Source organism: Electrophorus electricus, chromosome 8, assembly GCF_041902795.1.
Source record: "Electrophorus electricus isolate QZ-2024a chromosome 8, ASM4190279v1, whole genome shotgun sequence".
NCBI classification, from domain to species: Eukaryota; Metazoa; Chordata; class Actinopteri; order Gymnotiformes; family Gymnotidae; genus Electrophorus; species Electrophorus electricus.
This window is the reverse complement of record NC_137504.1, coordinates 12,592,728-12,611,108: the sequence shown is the minus strand read 5'-3', so window position 1 is coordinate 12,611,108 and position 18,381 is coordinate 12,592,728. Positions and strand designations below refer to the sequence as shown.

Here is an 18,381-nt window from a genome sequence, read left to right as displayed (position 1 = left end):
TTTCGTATTTTGCATGGTATGTTTGCACATAAGTCACCACGCGCCGGCCAGCAACCACCTATTTGCCACGCGCATAACTTGAATTCTGTCTTGTATTCGTCCGCCGAAGCAGGAAGACGTGAAGGCGCCATTTTAAGAGACGTGTGTTTTATAGCCGTGGTCCGAAGCTTTCTGGTAGTTTTGCTTTGACGGATATTAATTTACATTACTTGATTAATTCATAGCAGTAAGTAAACGTTACCACGAAGTATTACTTTCGGTGCAACTTAGGGTTTTTGTTTAATCACAGTAGAATATGTCTGGCGGTGGTGTGATCCGGGGTCCTGCAGGGAACAACGATTGTCGGATATACGTCGGAAATTTGCCTCCCGATATTCGTACCAAGGACGTCGAGGACGTTTTTTACAAATATGGGGCAATTCGTGATATCGACTTGAAAAATCGAAGAGGAGGACCACCTTTTGCATTTGTTGAATTCGAGGATCCCAGGTAAAAACAAAAGCTATCCAGTGGGCCTTAGCTGTGTTTCGCTAGGGTGGTGGTTGCTAAGTTAGCTAGGATAACCTAGCTAGGTTATGTTAGCTTACCTAGCTGGCTAGCGTTGATTTGTAATATTTAACTGCAGATGATCTTCCTATGAAAAATGTAGAAAGAAATCTTAAAATTAAGGCAATTACCTGCTGATAAAAGGCAACGTCAATGGTAATTTATTTTATTTTGCTTGAACGTATCAACTGGCGTTACCTAGATGAAGAAGCTGTTCGTTAGCTATCTTAGCTAACTCCTAGCTATCCTGTGTATCTCTAGTTAACTAACATAGGTTAGCTAGCCTAGCAATCTAAGATTAATTGGAAAGTAAGATGGTAGTTAAATATCTCTAGCAAAACAAGCTTTAGGGAGGTCAGTCTCTATTTAACCAGCTAGGTTAGTTAGGACTTAGTTTGTATGCATAAACTACTTTATTTTCTAACAATTTCTTTGTTAAAATTTGATGTAACTTAAAGGGGAAACAAATCACTTAAGAAAATCTAAAGTTACTGAAAGAAAAAAACGTCGCTTTTAAATTAGCTAGCTATTAAGACAACCGAAAGCTAGTCTTTCAGAAACACTGAAATACAATGTTGGCCAACAAAACCTAAGTTTAATTTACCCATTTATTAAAAATATTCCATTACAGTGATAGTAGGCGTAAAAGACCTCGTTGGTTTAGCTACTGCCTTCAATACGTGTACTGAAACTTGAAAGTTCAACAAAATGTTGACATAAAATACGACGGTAAACAGAAAAATGGCTCAGAATCCTAGAAACGCATTCCTTTAATATTATGCGGTAGCTCTTTGAATGCCAGGTAGCTAATCTAACTACATTGAAAGGACAAAGAATGGCAATAGTACAGGTGTGTGAGGGGGGGGGATCTTGCTCACTAGAGAAACGAAAAGTTTACTGTTGGAGGACAGCTCCCAAATGCGTAGGCCCAGTTTCAAAGACCCAGACTAAGCCTTCCAGTAAAATATTTCTAATCGTGACTCCAATGCCACTCCATTTTAGGTCAGGAATGGATTTGATCCATGTCTGGACAATAGTACTGAGTGAAATTGTCATTTTATTAAAGTTCCTTGGTATCAATGAATGTCATTTCCTGCTTACTAAATGAGTTATAATTTGAAGAACAGTAACAGTGTTCATGGCCAGTCAAGTCAGCATGTTTGTTTTTGTCTTGTTCCTCTAGAGATGCAGAGGATGCTGTGTATGGACGGGATGGTTATGACTATGATGGCTACCGTTTGCGGGTGGAGTTTCCCAGGAGTGGCAGAGGTGGAAGAGGTGGAGTGGGAGGCGGTGTTGGAGCCCCGAGAGGCAGATATGGCCCTCCTTCTAGGCGCTCTGAGTATAGGGTAATAGTTTCAGGTCAGTGATGTTTTAAAATAGGATTTTGGTGTAATGGGCCAGTTTTTCAAACCTAGATTGAGCATTAAGTGAGTGTAAGATGATTAATTTTCTACAGCAATTTACTGTTGGCCTGCCATTTAGTTCAAGACTAAGCTGAACCAATGTCTGGGGAAACCAGGCTAGGCTTAATTTATGTCTGATGCCGGTTTCTTTTCACGCAGGACTCCCTCCTAGCGGAAGCTGGCAGGACCTGAAGGATCACATGCGTGAAGCAGGTGATGTATGTTACGCTGATGTTTTCCGAGATGGCACCGGTGTTGTGGAGTTTGTGCGCAAAGAAGACATGACCTACGCTGTTCGAAAGCTGGATAACACTAAGTTCCGGTCACACGAGGTAGGTTTGAGTTTTTAAATAGGAACCGCCATTGGGAAGGACAGGACAGGACAGGGAATAGCTTAAGGATTGGGATATGTGAAGGTAAGCTTGATTTGAGAAACCTATGGTGGAGCCACATGGACTAGGAGGATCCAAAGGATGGATTATGATGCTCACTTGAATGTAAGTGATTTTGCTATTGGGCTGCACATTTCACTTGAAGAAAAATTGTGCTAGCTTATTGTATCTTTGGGATCCACTTCTTATCTTAGTGTGATGTTCCATTCCTGTGCTTTTTACCAATATCACAGTAGCCACTTTTTGTAGGTTTTGAATGTTACAATTCATTTGCCATAGAGTGGCCAAAAAACAAAACAAAAAAAAAATCAAAGCCTAAAATAACTTTTATTTCAGGTCAGCAAGTGGTAAGTATCTCCTGAATTAGAACATCTGAGCTTCTTCCTGGTTCGAAAGCGATCCGTTGTGTGTGTTCCCTAGGGCGAGACAGCTTACATCCGTGTAAAGGTGGACGGCCCCCGCAGCCCGAGTTATGGGCGTTCACGCTCTCGCAGCCGCAGCCGGAGCCGCAGCCGGAGCAACAGCCGTAGTCGCAGCTACTCTCCACGTCGTAGCCGAGGATCTCCACGTTACTCGCCTCGCCACAGCCGTTCTCGATCCCGCACCTAAGCACCCACATTACAGCTAGTTCGCCAGCCACAACCATACACCCTGTGTTGCCCTCTGCTGGACCCACTGTTGTACTTCATCGCCCTTTTGACTTGTTTCGTCTCCCCATGGCCCCAGTTTAATTTGTTTGGTTAAGCGCCAAATTTACAACAGGTTTTTTTTCCTTTCTTTTTTTCATATTAATCCTTTAGCTGACAGTAAGGTGGGAGTGGGAGTTCCCTTGTCTTCCTCTGTAGTCTTCTTAAATCCTTCCTAGTGTTTTTGTCCTATCTGTTTCCCTTTGTGTCTTTTGTTCTGCATCTACATTTTAACTGGATTTTCATTCCCCTCATTTGTACATGTTGGACAAGAGAGATCTTCAAATGCTTAAAAATGTAATGTTTGAGGAATTTGCCACTGTATGTTTTTTTGTTTTTTTTTTTTCTTTTTTTGTTGTTAGTAGTGGGTTTTGGGGTGGGGGGGTTGGGGTTTTATTTAGCTGGTTAGGATTTTTGTTGCAAAACTGTTCTATTTTTACCTTTTCATGTCTTTCTATAGACAACAGAGGAGCAGGATTAAAGAAATCTTTGGAATAAAGGATTGTGAAGCACAGTTCATTCATATTAGGATAAAGCGTTTTTGGAGGAGGAGGAGGAGGAGCAGGCATTTCAATTTTGGCAATGGTATGACAACAAGCGGATTCAATAAAAATGGCAGGATTATTCCCTCCCCCCCTCCCCCCGACTTTCAGTATTCTAAATTTTCTTAGTGAAGTAACAGTTTTTTGCTTTGCCATTTACCCTCCCGTTACAGTACCCCTTCCCTCTTATTTTTTTTCACTGGTCATTTCTGCCAAGCATGCATGTGTTCTTTGTCTGAATGTTGCCATGCTCGTGCATACATCAGGTCAGCATATATTTTTTTTACTATTATTTTTGCTTATCCAAAATGCAAAACATTTTGCCTTTCATCTGAACTGGACTGGGACTGTGCCACTGTAGAGCAACCAGGCAGAAACATCTCAATAGATACTGATGGAGAAAGGTTTGCTTTGTGCATTTGTACCATGTCAGTTGCTAATCTGCAAAGGAATTGTTTGCCTTTTTGTTTTTTTTTTTTTGTTTTTTTGTTTTTTTTGTTGTTGTTTTTTTTTTTTTGTTTTTTTAAATCAGTGATATTAGCACAATGTAATGTTGTTAATGTGGTGCTTAACGATTTTGTTGGAGCATATTGTAGTCTGGTACTCTTTATTACTTATGCTCTGAAAAGGAAAAAAAATTCCGCTCCTATGATCTTAGAAATATTGATGGATGCACAGAGAAGCTTTTGATTTAGCTGTGATTCTAACTTGTTGCCTCCCTCTTTTTGATTTTGCTGGTATTCAAAGGTTTGGATTGGAGGAGGGGCTCTCTGTTTCCCGATCCTTGGAGCCGGATCATTGGATCAGTTCAGGATCAGGAGCAGGATTAGGATTAGGATAAGGATGGATACATACATGGAGCGCGATCAATTTACCGGGAGCGGGAACCATAGGAGAGGATCCCAACCCCACACCCCCTCACCAAACCGCAGTTATTGGAGTTAACATAAAGCGGAAAACTTGGCTTTTTAATTGGCTATTGTTGAACCAAATTTAAATATTTTTTGTTCTTTGTTTTTGTGGAGCCAGACCAAAGATGTGCACACTGAAGGGATCCTGCAGTTGTTTTTGTTTTTATGAGATTTTGGTATAAAGTGGAGCAATGCCAGGAACCAGGAGGCCGGATCAGTTGCTTTGGATGGAATCCACGTGAGGAGCTTGGTAAATAGGGGGATATAGAGTCTGGGGAGGGTGGGCTGGGAGACTTATTTTGATGGGGATTTTGTAGTTTATTTAGGGATTCAAATATACAAAGTGCTTCTGCATTTTTAGGCAATTGCTGTGTTGGAATTGGGATTTTCCTTGATTTTGCTATTTCAGATTCCTTATTTGTAGTGGGTTTCCCTCCCCCATCCCCCTCACCCTCCCTTAAAATAAAGTTTGAAAGTCTAGTATGTGTGGGAGTATTGCTCTACTGCATTTTGTCGGGTGTCTGTTTTATAACATGTCCGAAGTCACAATGCGTTGCAAAACGTATAGGAATGAGAAAATAGGATGTCTAAATACCAACGTGGACACGACCAGCAGTTTGAAAAAGGCTTGTATTCGTTTTCATTCTGGATCTTCACTAACATTTCTTGCAGAAGCTGAAAGGTATCAAATATTGTTGCAGAACTGCACGTAAATTGATATTTTCCATAAATGATGAATGCTGTAGAGGTCACATTTCACTGACATTAGGCCTTGCGCAGTCGAAGTGCAATGTAGCTTTAGTGGACGAATGTAGCTGATGTTCACCGAGAAACACGTGTAAAACTTTATTTGAATAGTGACGATTACGTGACTGATAGCAAAGCTCATACAGGTTAACGCTAATCAGTTTGCACATTACTATCCTAAGAAACCATAATGCAGGAAATATAAAGCAATATTTTATATGGGATCAGAATAACTTATGCAAAAAAAAATAATCAAAAGACGAAGTTCAAGGTGAACTAGCATCTTCAATCATAAACGTCCTGTGCTGAACATTAATATTAGTGATTAGATGTTTGGTCATAACCCTCGTTTAAACACTACGAAGGATGAACGTACGCTCTCAAGCACGTCCTCTGGTTCTCGCCTCTCCCCTAATGCATTGTGGGATGAAATAAAACGCGGAGAGTGGGAAGCTAGTGAAAAACGCTTGTAACATGCAGAGAGAGGCAACGTTTTAGCCAATGAGTGAGTCGGTGCAGTATGGTAGGTGGGGCAGGTGGTTTTTCATGACACGCAGCTGAATATGAGTTACAAGCTTAGGCACCGCATGGACATTGTCGCGAGTTGAGTAGTCGTTAATATCTTATCTTAAGCGTGGAGCACGTCAGTTTAAGACAAACCTGAACGAAACTACACTATTCTAGATTTATCAAAATAAGGTAAGCTAAGCAATATACATTTTGCTTATGTAAGCATGTGAAATGGCTATTTGGGAATCTTACGTTTCTATGCCTGTTGACATTTTTAAAGAAGTACCGGGACCAAGGAAGCATGACATGCAAATGTGCCACGAAATGGCAGCTAACAGTCTGCCGGCATTTCCCGCAGTAAACAAGCGGGTTGTGCGTGAAATCGTTGTTGGCTGTGATTTATACAGGCATATTTATGTAAAGAATGCTGTCTTCTACTTATAGCTAGCTAACATTTTCGTTCCCCATGGAGAGCAGTACATTCCGACTAGCCTTGTTACAAAGTTGAAAGCAAGGCGCTTTTGACTGAAGTAGATAGCTAATGCTATTATGTAATTTGTGTGACGTGAAATTGTGAACAGATGCACCGCACATCATCGCACGGTTTGTCACCTTTTATAAATAGAGTAATTTTTTATTACGTTGTGTACATTTTGTTTTTAAGAATTTTTATTTTTGTGAACTACTTGGATGCATAGGGCCCTATGCTGGCTTATGAGTCTGCAACAATCACCTCAGACCACACGTGCCATTACGTTAACTTTTGACTAAAACAGCCCGGATGTTCCTCTTGCTACCCACGATATGTAATTTAAACAAGTAATGCAGAGATTGTTTGACCATGTCTAAATAATCAACTGGTTGGCTAAATTAAATATTTAAAAGCAAAGCACAAAAATGGTATTATACAACATACCTAAACCCACACTGGTCATTGAAACTGACTGGAAATCTCAAAGTATCTTTGGGTCCATGCAGATTAATTGTGGTCGTGAATTCCAAAGCAATGCTTTTGATTTTTAATAATTTCAATCAACAGTAAATCTGGTTTTGTTACTTATGTGGAGTAAAGCATATATTTAACGTCGCTATTTTCACAGCTTGGGTTCCGTCAACATTATTTCCCTATCCTGGGCAGACCATGGGAGAGCCATAGATTCTTTTGACGAGGGAGTTGACTGAGGTGGCCTCCTTTTTGTCAAATCATAAGTGTCCGTTTCTTTTTTGGTAGCTGCACTAGTTCTTTAAATGGATGACTGGGAAGGTAGATGACTGTGTAAACTCAGACAGATCCCGAACTGGCTTTACTTGCTATACTTCACAAGTAAATGTAACGAAACCAGGCAGAATAATAATTGTTCTAGAGTAGTCACATTTTAATCTAAAATTGAAAGCTGGTTTTCTTAGGCTGGGAGCTGTTTCAGTATTGAGTATGTTGCCAAGAAATGGTTCATTTTATATTTGTTTCCCCCACTCAGACACTGCAAACAGTTTAAAATTGAACTTTAAAGCTGTCCCTGTCAAGAAATCTCAAATTTGAGATGAATGAATGAATGTCAGCATAGCTCTTATTTTCATAGGGACTTTTCAAAAGTGCTGAGTCTGTTCCTACCAAATTTATTAAAACAGTGCTTGGGTTTATGTTCTGTTATAAATTCCATAAGAATATTGCACAAAGCATTGGGTGGTGCTGTTTTTTTAAAACACCTTTATAATTGACCATGGTAACCTGCAGAATATTTAGCAAATCTTACTCTATGAAATTGTTGGCCACAGTACTGGTGAGGTGAAGTACTTGTATGTGAAATTTGCTATAGCAAACATGGGCCCAATCCCAAAGTCATCCTTACGTCCTCTGCCTCCACATCCGTCTGTGTTCTCGTGTACCTTCACCATGTTGAAGTGTCTCCAAAGGTATACGTGTCCTGATGCAGGCTCATGAAATGTGACCACCACGGGATGTTCAATGGAAAATTGCCAGGGGGAAATGTTTCCTGTAATGGACAGTAAGCGTTGAAGCTGTCCCTGATTTATTTATTTTTGTTCCAACACGCATACCTGCAGTGAGGATGAGAGGATACGGGTATTGGGCCATGGAATGCCTGGCCATTAGGTCTGAGACTTTGCATTGGAAATTACAAGTGAAGAACTTGTAATGCTTCTTTTTCCTGCATTTGCTTGACACTACTCAACATTGTATAGCTATGTTTTAATGCAGTTAAATGACACTAGTAAGGTTGTGCTCCACTTGTTTTCATGGCCTAGTCATAATTTCACCTTTTCAACTTGTATTTCCACAATTCAGACACTCTGGAAGAAATATTTTTGTCTAACATTCTTTATATTTCATTCCTAATCTAATTTAAGACTTTTTGGGTCACATAGTAAACTCTTGACAACTTTCATTAGACCAGTCATCTTGATGATAACCTTTTGTTTGACACTTCGGGGCATTGCACAGGTTGGCCCTTGAACTTGGATTAATGTTTGAGTCACGGCTGTGTAATGTGCTACCCATTAGTGAAGGTCCCTGAGGCCACCGCTGGTTGCAGTTTTCGTTGAGAGGAAAAGACGGAGGGGTCCCACTCGACCCTGTTGCTAAGTGACACACCAGCCAGGGACAAAAATGTAACTCCATACACAATAGAGCAGGCATGTGCAGTCTTAGCTTTCAAAGATTAGAGGTCTGGAGTGATAAGGAAGAGCCCCAATGTGCCCAGATCTGGTTATGGCTAAGTCAGCACAAAGCAAAAGGATGACTAAACAGATTGGCTGATATAGATTATGTTGAATTGTCTACTTTCCAAAGCATCTCATAGAAAAATGCAGCACTCAGAAAAGACATGAAATGTTTAATTCCCAGTATGCCAGCATTGCTGATGATGATCTTGTTTTGTACATTTACCTTGCCAACTTTCATTCAATGCTGTGTGGACTGTATACTCTTTCTGTGTTTAGACATCATGACTGACCGGAAGGCAGTGATAAAGAATGCTGACATGTCCGAGGACATGCAGCAAGATGCCGTGGACTGTGCTACTCAGGCCATGGAGAAGTACAACATCGAGAAAGACATTGCTGCATACATCAAAAAGGTAACTTGGGTGATGCTAAATAGGCATTGTTGTTGGTGTACCATTTTAAAATGTAGTCTTGAATAAATAAGATACCATTAAGCATCTGTTGAGTTTCCCCTTTTACTTGAAAAGCAGATGAGGTCATTCTAAACATCTTTGCATCAACAGGAGTTTGACAAGAAGTACAATCCCACGTGGCATTGCATTGTGGGACGTAACTTTGGCAGCTACGTGACGCATGAAACAAAGCATTTCATCTACTTCTACCTTGGTCAAGTGGCCATTCTGCTGTTCAAATCAGGCTGAGGGCCAGTTTTTCATCTCTCAAATTGAGCTTCAGCTCCAAACCTGGACTGTGATGCACTAATGACTGACACAACACACATGCGCACACACACACTTAACTCTTCTTGAGAAAATAGCTATAGAGGCTATGCATAAGTGCATGGACCATGTACAATATTTAATTTGTATATGTTGCAATACAAAAATTATGGCGCTTTTGTGGTTGCTGTAGTTTTGGCAGATTATATTTTTTTTAGTGTTTCTTGAAGTTTAAAATTTGTTTTTGCACTGAAGTTGTATAAAATGCTTTGACTGCTACCTTTAAGTAATATTAAAGAATGATATCATAAAGTATGTGTCTTCATTTTGGGGATGAGTGTTAAAGGGAATGAAAAGTATACAAGTATTCATTTAAAATTAAATTTACTTAGTAACCTGCATCCAATATAACAAATTACCTAAAAAGATCATTGTGAAATCTTGTTAATCAGCAATCTGTTAATAGGGATTTCAAAAACAAGTAAATCTGATGTAAAGTGGAAAAAAGATGAAACAATGGTAGAAAAACTGAATATTTAACTGGTCCCATCATGAAACATGCTTGTGGGTCTGACCTTTCCTGTCTATCTGTAGATTTACTAATGGGGTGTTGTCATGACTATACATTTAAAATTAAAACTATTTAGTCTATTATGTATACTAAATACCTTAAACAGCTATAGCATAGAACCTGTTTATCGTGACAATTTCAAATAAGGGCATAGGTGCTAATGTAATATATGTATACAGCCATAATACAGTGAGGTCGTTATGTATTTCTCTTGCGTCACATACATACATATTGAGAACATGACTTTTAGATTGAATCTGTACAACTTCCGATCGACATCGGATGTGTATTCCAGTTACCGTAGCAAATCTATTTTGAACCCTGCAAGATGGCCGTTAGGGTAACTTCGAGCTCATTTCCCCCTTCTGATTTAGATTTAAATGGATATCATCATCGGCCTGTATTGCCTCCACATAAAGCAGCACAAAATGCTTTGCACGTAACGATGGAGTCTGCGCTCATTCCTTCATCGGATGCAGATGAACAATTCAGGAGATTATTCAGCAGACTAAGAGCCCTCAGACCTTCTGACAGACCAAGCTTCAAAACTGAACTCAACCTGCTGTTCGATCAGCTGATTTCGGAAAATTCTAGCAGCAGTTTTACCAATGAAAACATACGACAAGAAGTAATTTTCTAACCTTACATTTTATGCTTTTCTGCTTTTTATACCGCAGCTAGAAATACTGGCTAATGGTGTAGTCATATAGTATATTCCTATAGCTAGCTAACCTAGCTAGCTAGTTAATTCACACAAGGCCTACAACTGGTTAGCTAGCTAACCTAACTAAAACGTAGCTAGCTTGTTGCCTAGCTAGAGAGGTCATCTGTTAATGGTGGTTCCTTTAAAAATAGCAGTTTGAGGCAATTTGGGGTCCTGAGACTAACTTGTACCTCGATTATGTCAGGAAATACTCCTCTTGTCACCTGTCTCTTAGGAGGTATGCGCTCTGCTCGTTCACGCAAGCCGACTGGTTCCACACAGCCAAGAACACCTTGTCATCAAATTATGCCAGTTGATTCATCAGCTGCTAAATCAGTTACAGGTAAGTTATGGTTAGAAATTGATGAATATTTTTGCTGTGTTCATTTACACTGATTGGCAGAAGACTTAGCATTTAGCTACTTCGCAGGTGATTGTTGATGAGCAGACACTTGATACTCTCGTGTCATACTGTACACGTGCGTTGCGAACATGCAGCTTGTGGACTCACGCAGAGATACTGTTGGCCCTTTCGTCACTGGTGTATGGCAATGGGCCCCGATGCCAGCAGGTAAGAGTTATTCAGACAGGAATCAAGTATGATTCAATAATTTGTGATAGTGTCTGTTTAACATGATAATCAAACTTATTCTTCTAGTACCTTCCAGAGCTCCTGGGACAGAATGGTATCCTTCTGAACTACAGTGATTCCTGTCAGACTGACATAGAACTATGTCGTTCTGCTGTGCACTGCATGGCCAACCTTTGCCTTGGGTTAGTTGTCAAAAGTTTATAAATTCATAAAAAGCAAAAGTATGTATATGAAAAGAAATATAGCCTAGGCATCAGAGTTCTTGAATGGTCTTTTTTTTAGACTGTTGTAGTACAACTAATTTTCAATAAAGTATTTATATTCATATAAGAATCTAATTACCAGGAAAATGAGATATTGATAAAATATTTTGTGTGTGTGCGCGTGCGCATGTGCTTGTGTGTGGATTTGTGTTCTTCTGTGTTAGAGTCCCAGGTCATTCTTATTTTGAAGAACCACACAAGCAAATATGTTACACAATCTTCATGCAGACTCTTCAGTCCCCAAAGCCTCCAGGTGTGGAGGAAATATCCTTCTGTACAGTAAGTGTTTTCCTTTAGTCTGTTTTAGTAAGACACCAATTTCTGTTACTTGTATGCCTGTTTCTCACCATTTTAACTCTGTTCTAAACTATATTTTCGTTTTTCTTCTTGCAGCTATTGCAGAGTGCCTTAAAGGGCATGCAGTATTTTCTGAATGGGGAGAAATGGAGAGCTAGTCCTGATCAGGACCTGGGCTGCTTATTGGCTGTGCTCAAGGTAACACAACACAGGCACAGCTACACTGTTCATAAAGTTATTGAAAAATTGAAAGAGAACTCTGGCCATCTCTGCTGTATGTCTGTGGAAGTCATGTTTTATTAGACTTTATAGTTGAAATTTGTTGGTACCGTTTAGGCTTCCTTCATCTTTGTTAAGCAGAATATTATTACTAATGTTCTGATATAAGGACATTGCCAAGTTTCTTTAATTTTCTTGTTGGTTTACATGTGGATTTAATTTCAACTGATATTATGGGAGACTAACATTTGTTGTCTTAAGGGACTATATTCTTATCTCTTTTCGCAGAAATTCATGTTTTATGGGCTTCCCGGGATAAATGTGGAGATGCCTCGAGTTTTGTACCCCGCGCCTCTCCCCCAATACGAAACCATTCCTGCAGCCAAAACAGACCCTGCACAGGACATGCCAGTACAAAGGAAAACACCAGCGGTATGCCAAGAAGTTTGTTTTTGCTCTGGAGGAAAAGGCAATATTTACGGTGCTGTTTGAACCAGTGACTACTCATGCTTGACTTAAAGTCAATGACTGTAAAAGTCAATTGGTGAGGACTGGTCAGAGAGCTGTGGCTCACGGAAATAACCACTGCTCTGCCATCCCTTCACTCCAGTCCCAACAGAGTAAGAAGCGAAGGTCCCGTGGGAAAGGGAAGAAAGTCAGGGCGGAAGGGGGGAAAGGAGGACAGGACGAGGGAGATGATGAAGAGCTGAGGAGTGGAGGAGGCGTGGGGGAGACTCGAGGGGAGGGCCCGGCGGGGCACCCTCGCCTGTCTGCCCACCTCGCTCCGCCTCTCCAGCCAGGAGTTAGAACTCAGTTCTGCCCCCAATGGAAGAAAAGCAGCTCTGATTCTGATTTCTCCGATCCCGAAGGAGGCATGCAGTCCAAACTCAGGTTCGGGCAAATCCTCATACTCTCAAAGGAGTAGTTCTTCTAATAGTGGACAAAAGGTAAGAGGCACGAATTAGCGTCGTGAAACTGGCCGCATGCTAATTGGTGGCTTGCTAGATTTCTTTTATGTTAGCCATGGTAGCCTTTGCTGTTGCACCACACTGTTAAATCTCTGAAATGCACATTTCGGCAATGTTTAACTGGCTGCTCTGTGTCTAGCAGGCTGTATCACGCTCGCGTGCGGCAGGGTGCTCTGCACTGCTTCCTGGCTGTGGTGAAGTGCGTGGAGAAGAAGGTGCTTTATGGCTACTGGTCCAGTTTCATCCCCGATGCCCCTGGCATCGGAAGCCCCCCGTCGCTGACCCTACTCAACATCGCTCTGAAAGACCCGTCCCCCAAGGTGCCAGAGTGAGCCGCGACCCCAGACGCTTGCTTGTTCATAAACCGAAAGAAATGCTGGCTTGCCAGTCATGCGCATGCCACTCATGCGCTATGTCGTTCTGTTTCTGTGCCGTGACTGCCCACGCAGGCGCGCGCGGGATCCCTGCAGGTACTCTCCGCCCTCCTGGAAGGCTCGCGGCAGTTCTTGTCCGTGGCTGAGGACACCGGCGCACCCCGGCAAGCCTTCACACCATTCTCGGCCACCCTGGCGGCCAGCATAAGGGAGCTCCACCGCTGCCTCCTGCTCGCACTGCTTGCTGAGTCCTCCTCTCAGACGCTCACGCAGGTCATAAAGGTAGTAAAACGCGCACAAATACACACCCACATGCACAGTGGAGTTTATAATATCTGTTGCTTTTGAGACTTTACTTCACATAGGCTCCTGTCCGTCAGATTATTTTTAAAGTAGTTGTTGTTTTTTTTTTACAAATCTGAGGTTCTGTTTAGTGTATGTTTTACAAGAATGCGTGTAGGACGCAAGTTTAATTGTTAGTTTTTACAAATCTATACAAATATTGTATTTATTTTTCACTTGTCCAACCTTTTCACTATTGGCTCGGCCCTGCTGGGGATCACTCTTGAATTTAATTCCTTATTTCTTATATATTATATTTAAACAAACACAACACATATCATGCTCTGGGTCTTTTGTATAATGAGCGGTGTGATGTGTTTCAGTGCTTCGCCCACTTGGTGTCCAACGCACCCTACAACCGCCTCAAGCCTGGCTTGCTCATCCCTCTGTGGAAACAGATCCGTCCGTATGTCCGGCACAGAGGTGGGCCAGATATTTCCACCCACTCATAAAACTCATAAAATGTCCACCACAGGGCTGAATCATCAGTGGCTTTCATACTGAAACAGGGATTTATAGAGAGTGTCATTTTCTAACCAACTTCTAAAAGAGCAGTGATTTTTTTTTTAAACACTATTTTAATTGCTATTATTATTATTGTCAATATTTGTAGCAAAAATACTTTCAGTATTTTGTCATTTTATCTGATTCTTTCATATACCTCGTAATTATGATTTGTAGATAGTATCACGCATGTGGACCACAAATACACTTCTGGAGTTTAATCAAAATGTAAACACAAATGGAAACTGCAGTCATAATGTCAGTCAGAAAAATGGCTGTATATTTACATATATTTTTATGGTTGTCGTTCTGTCTCTCTCCCCTTTTTCAACCCTGTCCCCTCTGCAGATGTGAATGTGCGCGTGTCCAGCCTCACCCTGCTGGGTGCGCTTGTCTCTGCTCAGGCCCCCCTGCCCGAGGTGCGACTCTTCCTGCAGCAGCCTGGCTCAGCCCACGGGCCCCCTGCCTCTGGGGGGTCCACACCACAAGGGCCCCATCCGCCCGGATGGAGGCATCCTGGCCACGGAGAGCCGGCGGTGCCCGGGTCGGGCACAGAAGGCACCCCAGAGGCGCCATGCTGGCTGCTGCAGCTGTGTGTGGCCCTAGTCACCCAGCCCCGCGAGGAGCCCCACTCGGACAGCGACGCGGCCAGCTCTGGTTCGCTGGAGCCCTCACCTGTCCGCCTGGAGGCGCTGCAGGTGAGCGGGGTTAGGGGGAGGCAGGCGAGGAGGGCTCTGATTATGTGGCCGTATGTGGTATGTGGAGACTGACCAGTCATGTATGTGTGGTGCTCAGGTGCTAGCCCACCTGGTGAAGGGCTACTTCCCTCTGGCTCAGGCGTGTCTACTGGAGTTGGGCCAGCTCAGCGCACGCTGTCTCAGGGAGCAGGACCCTTCAGTTCAGCTACATGGAGCCAAGGTTCCTCTGTCTGTCAGACTGGCTGGCCGTTTATCTGTTCACTCAGCCATCAGAAAGAAAAAGCCATTGTTCTTTTTCTTTCCTCCACCCCCCACCCCCCCGACCCTCCTCTAAAATGATCTGTGTGTTCTTGTAGCTGTTGGAGGAGCTGGGCACTGGGATTATCCAGCAGTACAGAACTGATGCCAGCCCTTCAGATGCTGCCACTGCTGTACCCATGTGCCAGGTGAGGCAATAAGCATCTACATGAATAGTGTAGAAATGCCAGTGCGATATATTAATGTCATTAACATGTCATTGGTTCCTTGGAGCAGGTGGTGCAGTTCTGGTCTGAGGTCCTGACTGGTCCTCTGATAGGAGCCCTACAGAATGAACAGCACCTGACCCTACAGACCAGCGCATGTGATACACTCTCATCCGTGCTACCGCAGGCCTTCAGCCAGCTTCCTGTGAGTGTACGAGCATGTGTGTTTGTAAAGTATGGAAGCATGCCTTTTAACTGTCTCATGAGTAAATGTTACCTGAAGTATCTGTAATTGTGTGTGTGTGTGTTTCAAAGGACAAAACCCAAGTTCTTTGTATCACGGTACTGCTTGGCCTCACATACAGTGAAAACTCCTTGGTGAAGGCAGCAGCTGTGAGGGCTCTGGGTGTCTACATTCTGTTCCCCTGCCTCAGAGAGGTACGGAACATGCCCTTGGTGTCTGAACGCTCTGCCCCCTCCTCCCACCAGGCTAGTGACTACAGGAGAGTCTGCTCTCCTGAGAGCCCTCCGCACCCTGTGCTTAGTCAGATCTTCTACGTCATCTGTTGCTCTCTCTGACTCACAGGACGTGATGTTTGTGGCGGACACGGCCAATGCCATCCTCACCGCTCTGGACGATCGCTCTCCCAATGTTCGTGCCAAGGCTGCCTGGTCGCTAGGCAACCTCACCGACACCCTTATTGTCAACATGTAGGGAAATAATAAATCTGCATGTGTATCTGTGTGCTTTACATCTTTCTTTTAATCACTGCGGATTTTTGAGCGGTGGGGTTGTCTATGTCTTCATGATCAGGGAAGCAGTCGGACTAGACTTTCAGGAGGACATTTCTGACATGCTTCTTCTGAAGATGCTCCTATCTGCCACGCAGGCATCAGCAGACAAGGATAGGGTATGTTTAGAGCGTTATGTCAACCACCTGAGGTGTGGATGTGTCACTGGGAAAGGAATATACATAAATTAAAAGAGGACTTCATCAGTATTGCTTGACCTGCCTGCTTCAAATATTGAAAGATCTGCTTCCATCCATGGTCATTGTGTCCTGGAAAGGCTGCTAAAGCTGTTTCTAAAGTTCAGCTACAGATGCAAGGACCCCCTGACCAATTGCATGACTAGCTAAACAATATTGATAACCTGTTGCTTTTATCCTGGAGTCAGTTTATTGGCTCTTTCTGTTAAGAACCTAAAAACCATTCAGTAAGATGTGGCTGTTGCATTACATCTATAATTAGTTGCTAGTGTATTTTAATGATCCTGTTGCAGGTAAAGAGCAATGCCGTGCGTGCTCTGGGGAATCTGCTGCACTTTCTGCAGCCAGCGCACCTGAGCAAGCCGGCGTTCGCGCTGCCCCTCCAGCATGCCATGAGGGCTCTCACAGACACGGTGAGAGGGGATGCCACCATGAAGGTGCGCTGGAATGCTTGCTACGCACTGGGCAACGCCTTCCGAAACCCTGGCCTGCCTCTGGGTGAGTACACGCCGACTATGTACGTTACACAAGTGCAAGTGTGTTGTTTTATGAGTCACGGAGTAACACGGGGAAAGCACTCTAGGTGCATGTCTCTTTTGGTTCAGCCGGTGAACCTGCTGCTTTCCGAAGTTAAGCCCACCCTCTTGGATTCAAGTTGCAGTTCACCATTTGTCATTTGGTTCCTTGGGTGTTGCCAGGTTCTAAGTGGGAGGGAGACATGAAATTGGCCCCATCTCTCCTCTCTTGTTGCTAAGAAGTGACATTCAGTTGGAAAGACTTGGAAATGAGAGTACATGGTTCCAGGTATGTCCAATCAAAAAAAAAAAAAAAAAAATCTCTCACTCCCCTTAGGAGCTGCCAGCTGGTCTGAAGAGGCCTACTCTGCTCTCTCATCGGCCGTCACATCCTGCAGGAACTTCAAAGTGCGCATCAAATCTGCTGCTGCCCTCTCTGTCCCTGCATCACGTGAGCGCTATGGGGACACACGGCAGTTCGCCGAAGTGTGGAGCACACTGGCCCGGGCGCTGGAGCACAGCGGCGACACTGAGGACTTCCTGGAGTACCGCTACTGCACCAGCCTGCGCTCCCAGCTCTGCCACGCACTGCTACACCTCATGACCCTGTGTCTTTCACGCGATCTGCCTGCCTTGGCGGCATCGCTGGGCAGCCAGTCGGCGCCGGCACTCCGGGGCTTCCTGGTTAGTTACCTGGGCGACGGCACACTGACTCCCAGGCACGTTGTTGGTGACGAAGATGTGGCAGGCCAGACAGAGACCGGGAATGGGCTGGAGGTGCTGGGTCGGGCCCTGAGCAGACTGAAGGAGTTAGAAGCGGAGGCTGTGGCAGATGGTGCATCTGCCCTGGACACCGTGCGGGGCTTTCTGGAGGACGTGGCAAAGAGCTGCGAAGATTTGAAGGCTTCGGATGGATTGGACGCTCGGCTGGCGCACAGTAGCTCATCTCCGACGCTTCCTTGAAGCCCTACCATAGAGGCTACACTTACAGGGATAAGAAGGAAATTGGAGCATGAGATATATGAATTCCATCAATAAATGATTACAGCAGTGCAAATCTAGAGTAGATGTCAGAGACAACGTGTCCAGTTATGTAGCCAAAATGGTGAGCAAAAGTGTCGAGAAGCTATTTAGGAAATACTTATTTGTTCACGGATTTATTGAGTGGCTTTTTTTAAACTTGTAAATCAGCATGTGGGATCTCCATCTGTACAAAATATGTTTGCTTAATCCTCATTCACAAAGGGGAAGCTCTGTTTGATAATGACCATTTTCTGTTGTAAACCATATACCTAAATGTCAAGAATTTTAAGTGGGGCTTTTGTGGGAACGGTCATTTTATTTAACACACATAGGAGCTGATATTTTATGAACTGTGACCTAAACAATAAGGAACAATAAAGGATGTTTATTTTAAGCGGGCTACTTCACCTGTCCTCATCGAACTCAAGTTTCTCTGTGTTACATAATGACCTACAGAGGGCAGTGGAGCCATGGGTTTACTTCAGTTTATTGGAAGACCTAAGTTTGAGTTACAGGAAATTTAATTTCATGAAATATTGGTGCCTGGCAATCGAATGGCAGTCTTAAAATAAAAGTTCCTTGCCCTCTTTTAACCCTTGGATATACAAGGTACATGTTAATTTAATACATATTATTTCCATATTTAAGTTCGGCATATTTTTATACCCACTTATATATTGGGTATATTAGAATACTGTACGTTTACATGTATTCGAAA

At 43.0% G+C, this 18,381-nt stretch overlaps 3 protein-coding genes across 7 annotated transcripts; all 3 read left to right on the top strand.

The window, feature by feature from the left end:
* Window positions 1-39: 39 nt before the first annotated feature.
* Window positions 40-4,963, top strand: srsf1b (serine and arginine rich splicing factor 1b). Of its 3 annotated transcripts, none has more exons than XM_081719212.1 (5): window positions 40-174; window positions 290-489; window positions 1,730-1,908; window positions 2,112-2,284; window positions 2,765-4,963. In XM_081719212.1, the coding sequence occupies exons 2-5, from the start codon at window positions 296-298 to the stop codon at window positions 2,951-2,953; spliced, it is 735 nt and encodes a 244-aa protein (XP_081575338.1). In that variant the 5' UTR covers window positions 40-174; window positions 290-295; the 3' UTR covers window positions 2,954-4,963. The 3 variants fall into 3 exon arrangements, 2 of the variants coding, with proteins under 2 accessions (XP_081575338.1, XP_081575337.1); XR_014124888.1 differs by having other exon boundaries at window positions 111-489; window positions 2,765-3,615; window positions 4,320-4,963; XM_081719211.1 differs by having other exon boundaries at window positions 111-489.
* Window positions 4,964-5,772: 809 nt separating this feature from the next.
* dynll2b (dynein, light chain, LC8-type 2b) lies at window positions 5,773-9,453 on the top strand. The gene is made up of 3 exons (XM_027019582.3): window positions 5,773-5,929; window positions 8,699-8,835; window positions 8,986-9,453. Exons 2-3 carry the CDS (start codon window positions 8,704-8,706, stop codon window positions 9,121-9,123), a joined length of 270 nt encoding a protein of 89 aa, XP_026875383.1. The 5' UTR covers window positions 5,773-5,929; window positions 8,699-8,703; the 3' UTR covers window positions 9,124-9,453.
* Window positions 9,454-10,029: 576 nt separating this feature from the next.
* On the top strand, window positions 10,030-18,057 carry heatr6 (HEAT repeat containing 6). Of its 3 annotated transcripts, none has more exons than XM_027019168.3 (20): window positions 10,030-10,340; window positions 10,651-10,758; window positions 10,846-10,986; window positions 11,074-11,189; window positions 11,435-11,549; window positions 11,664-11,765; window positions 12,075-12,218; window positions 12,397-12,677; window positions 12,897-13,074; window positions 13,204-13,410; window positions 13,794-13,893; window positions 14,323-14,672; window positions 14,770-14,892; window positions 15,029-15,118; window positions 15,207-15,341; window positions 15,452-15,574; window positions 15,723-15,847; window positions 15,951-16,047; window positions 16,419-16,623; window positions 16,978-18,057. In XM_027019168.3, the coding sequence occupies exons 1-20, from the start codon at window positions 10,041-10,043 to the stop codon at window positions 17,601-17,603; spliced, it is 3,666 nt and encodes a 1,221-aa protein (XP_026874969.3). In that variant the 5' UTR covers window positions 10,030-10,040; the 3' UTR covers window positions 17,604-18,057. The 3 variants fall into 3 exon arrangements, with proteins under 3 accessions (XP_026874969.3, XP_026874961.3, XP_081576082.1); XM_027019160.3 differs by having other exon boundaries at window positions 12,894-13,074; XM_081719956.1 differs by lacking the exons at window positions 15,452-15,574; window positions 15,723-15,847; window positions 15,951-16,047 and having other exon boundaries at window positions 12,894-13,074.
* The last annotated feature ends 324 nt before the right edge of the window (window positions 18,058-18,381 follow it).